At 45.2% G+C, this 9,144-nt stretch overlaps 1 protein-coding gene across 1 annotated transcript; it reads left to right on the plus strand.

Moving 5' to 3' along the window:
- Positions 1 to 2,139: 2,139 nt before the first annotated feature.
- On the plus strand, positions 2,140 to 8,709 carry LOC139020504 (procathepsin L-like). Its single transcript, XM_070430141.1, has 8 exons — positions 2,140 to 2,296; positions 2,605 to 2,740; positions 3,751 to 3,873; positions 3,977 to 4,123; positions 4,308 to 4,532; positions 6,731 to 6,893; positions 7,602 to 7,719; positions 8,318 to 8,709. Exons 2-8 carry the CDS (start codon positions 2,615 to 2,617, stop codon positions 8,415 to 8,417), a joined length of 1,002 nt encoding a protein of 333 aa, XP_070286242.1. The 5' UTR covers positions 2,140 to 2,296; positions 2,605 to 2,614; the 3' UTR covers positions 8,418 to 8,709.
- The last annotated feature ends 435 nt before the right edge of the window (positions 8,710 to 9,144 follow it).

Raw genomic sequence — 9,144 nt, forward strand, 5'->3', positions numbered from 1 at the left:
GCCCTTGACTGGAATCGAACCTGGGACCCTCGAGTCCGCAGGCCGACGCTCCATCCACTGAGCCTAACTGGTTACAGGCAGAATGTATATTTTTTAAGAGGTATTTTCTTTTCTTTTTTTTTTTTTTTTTAAATAAATATATTTTATTGATTTTTTACAGAGAGGAAGGGAGAGGGATAGAGAGTTAGAAACATCGATGAAAGAGAAACATCGACCAGCTGCCTCCTGCACACCTCCCACTGGGGATGTGCCCGAAACCCAGGTACATGCCCTTGACCGGAATCGAACCTGGGACCTTTCAGTCCACAGGCCGATGCTCTATCCACTGAGCCAAACCGGTTTGGCAAGAGGTATTTTCAACAACGAGTTTGTTTATGTAATAAAAAAAAAAGTACAGTGTTTCTAGGGACTTCTTAATTATGTACATTAACACTTAATATATTTTCTTTATTTAAAACCTTTTCACAGATTCATTTAAATCCTGACACTAAATACAGGTTAAAGTAAAAATCACTGAAGTAAATGTCATTTAAAGAAATTTCTTAAACGAAATCTCAGGAAAAGCACATTGAGGAAGACAATCCGTAACTCAGAAGGAGGAGGTAAAAGTAGTGTCGTCTTTTTATTTTTATTTTTTATTTATTTATTTTAATTTTTTTTTTTTTTTGCTAAAAGTATTACAAAGAGTATTACATATGTGTCCTTCCCCCCCTCCCCTTGACACTCCCCTACCCTCCCTTACCCCCCAGTGTCTTATGTCCATTAGTTATGCTTATATGCATGCATACAAGTCCTTCGGTTGATCTCTTACTCCCCTCCCTCCTGCCCCCCAACCTTCCCTGGCCTTCCCACTGCAGTTTGACAATCAGTTTGAGGCAGTTCTGCCTCTGTATCTATTATTGTTCAAAAGTTTGTAATGGTCTTTATTATCCATGAATGAGTGAGATCATGTGGTATTTTTCCTTCATTGACTGGCTTATTTCACTTAGCATAATGCTCTCCAGTTCCATCCATGCTGTTGCAAATGGTAAGAATTCCTTCTTTTTTACAGCAGCATAGTATTCCATCGTGTAGATGTACCACAGTTTTCTAATCCATTCATCTACTGACGGGCACTTAGGCTGTTTCCAGATCTTAGCTATGGTGACTTGTGCTGCTATGAACATCGGGGTGCATATATCCTTTCTGATTGGTGTTTCTGGTTTCTTGGGATATATTCCTAGAAGTGGGATCACAGGGTCAAATGGGAGTTCCATTTCCAGTTTTTTGAGGAAACTCCATACTGTCTTCCATAGTGGCTGCACCAGTCTGCAGGAACACTTGTGCACTGCTGGTGGGAATGCAGACTGGAGTAGCGTCGTCTTTCATCCTTTCCTCTTCCTTCTGTTAAATGAAATTCTTCGGTCAATAACTCCTTTCTGTCGGTTTTGAGAAAGGCTTGGGAGGGAAGAAGACTCCTGACCGGGAAGGCAGGAAAGGAGCCTTACAAAATGCCAGGCCTTGACAGGAGAACCCGCCCGCACCCGCCCTTGAGGCCAGTTTTGAGTGTTGGCTACCACTCCAGATTCTCCCACAGCCCAGCTGCACCCGCCTGAGTCCCCGATAACGCATCTGCCCGTGGGCTCTGCATTCTGGCACCCTGCCGGCCTTCACTGTATGATAAGCGGGACTCACTCGCCAGATTGTCAGGTCCTCAGCCCTCGGGGAGATGTCAGGACAGGCAAGGGACGCTGAAAAAGCACCGGGAGCTCCCCACACGTTTCTTTTCGTGAATTCGGAGTGATGGGTGACCCGGCTCCCAGGGAGGCGCTGAGCTCCCCAGCACAGCCCCTGGGCCCCCCAGCACATCCCCTAGGCCCCCCAGCACATCCCCTAGGCCCCCCTCTCGCCTCTGCCTCTGTCCACACCTCAATCCCCGGGGTCTGCCTGGGGCGATTCGGTGCGAACCTAATCAGGTGCCTGGAATTCCACGCTCGCAGGCCCCGCCCACAGGCCCCGTCAGCCAATCGAGGCGCCGCAGGCCATGTGGGGGCGGGCCGCTCGGGCCCAATTCCCGAGGTTTTAAATCCGCTGCCGCGGAGCCCCAGCCGTCGGAGCTCCTGGACGCGCTGACTGCTCCTGCTCGGCCGCGCCCCGAAGGTGAACCTCGCGGGCTGGGCCGACGCGGCTGGGCCACCCCGGAACCAGCCTTGCGGTGGAGGGTTCGGGAGTTCCAGGAGGCACCGTCCCGGGTCCTGGCGTGGCGGGCAAGGCAGCCTGACCTCCGTCTGCTGGGCTCCCTGCGCTCGTGGCAGCGGTGGGTGGGCTTGTGTGGAGCGGGGAGCGGGGAGCGGGGCCCCCCCCTACCCCCCCGCCCCCAGGCCCGGCCCCAGCGGTGCTCTGAGCGTCGGGAGAGTCTGTCCCCGTCCCGGTGCGGGAGTGGGGTCTCTGGGCTGTTTTTCTCCACCCACCTGCTTAGCCTCCCACCACCGCCCTTGGGAGGGATAAATTCATTCTTGGGAGGATAAATTCATTTTTTACACCCGGTGGCTGCAACGTCTCAAGAAGGTAGGATGGCTTTCTAGGAGGATTGGTGTAATCAGATACTTTCTTTTCCCTCCCTAGGTTTTGAAACATGAATCCTTCGTTCTTCTTGATTGCCCTTTACTTAGGAGTAGCTTCAGCCGCTCCAAAACTTGATGGAAGTTTAGAGGCACAGTGGCACCGGTGGAAGGCAACACACAGAAAGCTATATGGCTCGGTTGGTACCATCTGAAATTACCCAGAGGGGGACCCCTCAGAGAATGGTCCAGGCTTTTGGGAGTTTATAGCAGAAAGTAGCTTTAAAATATATATATATATGTAATTTTTTTTTATTGCCCTGACTGGTTTGGCTCAGTGGATAGAGCGTCGGGCTGTAGACTGGGCTGTGGACTGGGCTGTGACAGAAAGGTCCTGGGTTTAATTCCGGATTTGATTCTGGTCTAGGGCATGTACCTTGGTTGCAGGCTCTATCCCCAGTAGGGGGCGTGCAGGAGGCAGCTGATCGATTTTCTCTGATTAATGTTTCTAACTCTATCCCTCTCCCTTCCTCTCTGTAAAAAAATCAATAAAAATATATTTAGGAAAATATTTTTTATTAATTTCAGAGTGGAAGGGAGAGAGAGAGAAAAATATCAATGATGAGAGAGAATCATTGATTGGCTGCCTCCTGCACGCCCCCTACGGGGGATGGAGCCTGCAGCCTGGGAATATGAACCCCATGACTGGAATTGAACCTGGGACCCTTCAGTCCCCAGGCCTATGCTCTATCCACTGAGCCAAACCAGCTACGGCAGACAGTAGCCTCTTGAGCAGCGGTTCTCAACTTGTGGGCCGCGACCCCTATGGCGGTCGAACGACCCTTTCACAGGGGTCGCCCAAGACCATCCTGCATATCAGATATTTACATTACGATTCATAACAGTAGCAACATTACAGTTATGAAGTAGCAACGAAAGTAATTTTATGGTTGGGTCACAACATGAGGAACTGTATTTAAAGGGCCAGAAGGTTGAGAACCACTGCTCTTGAGGCTGGCTCTTCCCAAGGCAATGACTGCATGACACCTGTTACTGAGCACAATATGGGCAAACCTCCCTGGTGTATGTGCTGGAGAACAAGTAGAAACCTCCCCTGGCCATGGTTTCTCTTCTGCAAACCCACTTGGTGAAGGTGTCTTGGTTTTCAATAGAAATCAAAAGGATAGGTTGGTTATATGTTTGCCTCTAGAATGAAGAAGGATGGAGGAGAAGAGTGTGGGAGAAGAATATGAAAATGATTGACCTGCACAACCAGGAATACAACCTAGGGAGACAGAGCTTCACCTTGGCAATGAACGCTTTTGGTGACATGGTGAGTGTGGCTTGGGAGGCTTACCTTGCGCTTCCTCTCGTCACTCAGTACTATACTGAAATAATCCCATGCTTGACAACATTCTACTTCTTTTTCTTTGAAGACCAAGGAAGAATTCACGCAGGTGATGAATGGCCATCAAAACCAGAAGTTCAAGAAAAGGAGAGTGTTCCGGGAACCTTACGTTACTGAAATCCCCCCAACGGTGGATTGGCGAAAAGAAGGTTATGTAACTCCCGTGAAGAACCAGGTATGACAGAACTCAGCAGGTCTCTCTCCAAGAGGTAAAGCCACAAAGGAGTTGGCGTCATGGCTGTGGTAGACTGTGGGACAATGTGTGTTTCACTAATTTTTAAGAGTTTACACATTGTTGGCAAAGTTGTCAAAATCTTGCTATTTGATCTGTAGACTGAGAGCTTCTATATTGTTTTCAGGGTCACTGTGGTTCTTGTTGGGCATTTAGTGCAACTGGTGCCCTTGAGGGACAGATGTTCCGGAAAACTGGCAAACTTATCTCCCTGAGTGAGCAGAACCTTGTGGACTGCTCTCAGGCTCAAGGCAATGAGGGCTGCAATGGTGGCCTAATGGATAATGCTTTCCAGTATGTGAAGTCCAACGGGGGCCTGGACTCAGAGGAGTCCTATCCATATCAAGCAACGGTAAGCAAAGCTCTTATCTTTATGTTATTTCTTTTTTTTTTAAATTAAATCTTTATTGTTCAGATTATTACATTTGTTCCTCCTTTTTTTCCTCCATAACTCCTCTCCTCCAAGTTCCCGCCCCATCCTCCGCCCTCACTCCCCACCCACTGTCCTCATCCATAGGTGCACGATTTTTGTCCAGTCTCTTCCTGCATCTCCCACTCCCCTTTCCCCCCCAAGAATAGTCAGTCCATTCCCTTTCTATGTCCCTGATTCTATTATAATCACCAGTTCATTCTGTTCATCAGATTATTTATTCACTTGATTCTTAGATCCACTTGTTGATAGATGCATGTTTGTTGTTCATAATTTGTATCTTTACCTTTTTCTTCTTCTTCCTCTTCTTAAAGGATACCTTTCAGCATTTCATATAATACTGGTTTAGTGGTGATGAACTCCTTTAGCTTTTCCTTATCTGTGAAGCTCTTTATCTGACCTTCAATTCTGAATGATAGCTTTGCTGGATAAAGTAATCTTGGTTGTAGGTTCTTGGCATTCATCACTTTGAATATTTCTTGCCACTCCTGGCCTGCAAAGTTTCTGTTGAGAAATCAGCTGACAGTCGTATGGGTATTCCCTTGTAGGTAACTGAGTTTCTTTCTCTTGCTGCTTTTAAGATTCTCTCTTTGTCTTTTGCTCTTGGCATTTTAATGATGATGTGTCTTGGTGTGGTCCTCTTTGGATTCCTTTTGTCTGGGGTTCTCTGCGCTTCTTGGACCTGTAAGTCCATTTCTTTCACCAGGTGGGGGAAGTTTTCTGCCATTATTTCTTCAAATAGGTTTTCAATATCTTGCTGTCTCTCATCTTCTGGCACCCCTATAATTCTGATGTTGGTACGCTTGAAACTGTCCCAAAGGCTCCTTACACTATGTTCGTATTTTCCGATTCTTTTTTCATTTTGCTTTTCCGGTTGGGTGTCTTTTGCTTCTTCGCATTTCAAATCTTTGACTTGATTCTTGTGCTCCTCTGGTCTGTTGTTGGGTGTCTGTAATAATATTCTTTATTTCAGTCGGTGTATGCTTAATTTTTAGTTGGTTCTTTATCACAACATCGAGGGTCTCATTAGATTTCTTGAGGATCTCATCAAGTTTATCGGCAGTTTCTAGAAAATTATTGAAAGACTTTAAAAGTGCGGTTTTTAGCTCTGTATCCTCCATTTCTGTCATGTTTCTTTGTCTCCGCATTTTTTATGCTCTCTTGGTGCACCCCCTTGTGGTCTTTGTGCGCAGTCTTGTTGTAGTTAAGCCTTGATTATTGTCGGCAATACTGGGGTGAATTGACCTCCAGGCTAACTGGCTATGAGAGTCAGCTGTGTCTGCAGTGGGAGAGCTTCTGTGCTGGATCTCTAGGGCGGTGCTAATCTAGCCTTTGCCTAAGGCTATCCGGCAAATGCCTTTGGGCGGGGCTGTGCAGGGCTTGGACGGGGGGGGGGGGGGGGTGGGGGGGGGCGGGGGGTGGTCCCTGGGGATCTACAGGGCGGGCATAGCAAGCAGTTATGGCTGCTCTCAGATCCATCCCCAGGGGCTCTGCCTCTCAGAGTCCCAGGAGAGAAAGGTGCATTCGAGTTCCGGCCAAAGCCAGACAGTCCCGCTTCTCCCGTTTGAGTCTGGGTCCCTAGAGACTCGCCTGGAACTGGAGCTTAGAGTCTGAAACTCCCTCTCAGCCAGCCTTCCTGCGGTTCTGGGTGATGTCCGTTCCGTCTTTTAGTTGCCTATGTTATTTCTTTTAAAAGTTGAACGCCTTAGGGAAAACAGATGCCATATTTAGAATTGATATTTTATTTTTAATTTATTTTAAAAAAATAAATTCATATTTTAGACAGTACAGTGTATATATGTAAACTGTTGAACTTCCATCAAAATATATCAGCCTTGAACAGTTCTGTTTGGGATGTTCACAGTTCTTATTTCTGTGTTACATGGAGACATACATACCATTCTATATAAAGCACAGTTTTCTTCAGAATGAAACATTTCTTATGGAGAGATAGACCCACAATGGCTCCATGAATAGACACCAGCTAGTTTTTCATTTTCAAAACAGCCATTAGCATTTCACAGACTTAACCTGGAAATCATGAAGCTGCCTCCTGCCTGAAACTCATGCTTCCCGGGAGGTGGGTTAGTAATGAGATCTCTTCCCCTTTACCTTTAAAGGTTGGACCCTGCAGATACAGGCCCGAGGACTCTGTTGCCAATGTCACTGGCTTCGTGGACGTTCCTGGGCAGGAGAGTGCCCTCATGAGGGCAGTGGCAACCGAGGGGCCCATCTCGGTGGCGATAGATGCAAGCCATCTTAGCTTCCAGTTCTATAAAGATGGTAAGCATTGTCTGTGTAGAAATTTAGGCAGAAGAACTGGAAAACCACCGTGACCTAAAGCAAGATTCACTCTTTGGCTTGCATACTTTCTGGGTGTGTGGATTTAGCATTGTTCATTGTACACACACAATATCTTTCCCTGGTGCTTCCATTTGACATTACTTGAGCTGTATCCTCATGATTTTAAGCACTTTGTAAATATATTTAAGTGGCTACATAATTTGATTGGTATAGCTTAATATACTTTACCTTTTTCCAATTGTTAGGGCTTTAAAATTTTCGAAAGAATTTTACTGTTGTAATCAAAGCTATAGAGATCCTTTGACTCAAGTAATTCTGTGTTCTGTGCTATTTCCCAAGACTGACATCTTAACACATTGTATGTGGGAAACGTATTTATAAAACGTATAAATACGTTTCCCACATACAATGTGTTAAAGGTAGAATGAGAAGGCTTCCAGAGTGTCTTTATGCCTCCTGACTGACCCATTGTTTACAAAAGAGATTGTGCCAATTCAGATTTCTGCTAGTATTAGATGAGTCCCTAGCCTAGATTTTTTTTTAAAAAAAGATCTTGTTTTCAAATCGTACTTGGTTTTATGTCATTTAGCTGGATTTTGAGATGCTTCCTTACTGTAGTAGATCTGCGGGGTTACTGTCACCAGCTCTTGGAGGTCCTCATCCCAATATCGAGTGTTACTTTCCCAGGCATTTATTATGAGCGGCGCTGCAGCAGCGTGGATCTAGATCATGGCGTTCTGGTGGTTGGCTATGGCTTTGAAGGAGAAGACTCGAGTAACAATAAATATTGGATTGTCAAGAACAGGTATAAACTGCTAAAAATACTTACATTTGAAAAGAGAGACGTTTTTGGAATCAGTATGAGAGACACATTGATTGGTTGCCTCCCACACCCGCCTGCAACCGAGGTATGTGCCCTTGACCAGAATGGAACTCGTGGGCAGATGCTCTTAACCGCTGAGCAAAATTGGCTAGGGCCGAAATTTAATGTTATGATCACACATTCATATGCCTGTGTGTTCCTTAAGTGGGATAAAGTCTTTATCCCACTTAAGGAACACAGCATATGAATGTGTGATTATAACATGAAGATTCTCCCTCAGCTCGGAGAATCGATATAGTTTTTGTGCCATTACATTTCTAAATTTGAAAATTTTCTTAATTCGAAACACATCTGGCCCCAAGAGTTTCCTTTTTTTCTCTAATTTTGCAGTTCTGGGAAAGGTTTGGGGAGAGAAGTTCTGTGCAGGCTTAGAGCTCAGCCAAGAATTAGAACCGCCTCCTGATTCTTCCTGAATCTGTTTGGGCCTCTCTGGTGCACTGTTTCAGTAGCAGGTGTAGTTGTTCATAAAAGTAAATGTGTTTGATTATTTGTATAAAATGGAAAACCCTCTCTTTTACAGCTGGGGTGAAGGTTGGGGCCAGAATGGCTACGTAAAGATGGCCAAGGACCGGAACAACCACTGTGGAATCGCCACCGCGGCCAGCTATCCTACTGTGTGAGATGATGGTGATAAGGAAAGACTTGATGGAGAACAGGATATCCAGAGGAGGAATTTTTATCTTAAAACTGACCACATTTTACTTAATGGGATACAACACTTGGATCTTGGAGCTCCAAACTGTGATTTGCATTCTGTGATGTTTTATATTTGTTAAAATGTTACCACTTCTTTTATAAAAATGTATAAATTTTTACCTTTTGAAATAAAACTTAATTTTTATTATTATTTTTAATCCTCGCCCAAGGATATGTGTATTGATTTTAGAGAGAGAGGGAGGGGTAGAGAGAGAAAGAAACATCAATGTGGGAGAGAAACATGCATCAGTTGCCTCTGGTACGCACTGCGACTGGGGATTGAACCTGAAACCTTTTGGTGTACGGGACAATTCTCCAACCAGTTGAGCCACCCAGCCAGGGCTAAAACTTTATTTTATATGTAGAGGTGGGGTTCTTTCCGTTTTTAATATATTTACTTTCTAGAGACAAAAATGTAACTGGGCCTAAAGACAACTGAAGGTGCCAGTGGTCCATTAGGACAATGGCTGGGAGGCCTGCTGGGTCCTCTAGTTGTAAATACTAAATATGCAGATCTTATGTCAGTTGTCTATTGGCTGTCTGACCCATCCCTTGAATGGAGCAAAATTTGACAAACTATATGTAAGGACAAAGGTCAATTTTGTGTTTTTTGTTAATCCATCTGAGGATATTTTTCCACTTAATTTTTAG

This window comes from Myotis yumanensis, unplaced genomic scaffold (assembly GCF_028538775.1).
Source record: "Myotis yumanensis isolate MYYU_CA2020_CCGP unplaced genomic scaffold, mMyoYum1.0.hap1 SCAF_12, whole genome shotgun sequence".
NCBI lineage: Eukaryota > Metazoa > Chordata > Mammalia > Chiroptera > Vespertilionidae > Myotis > Myotis yumanensis.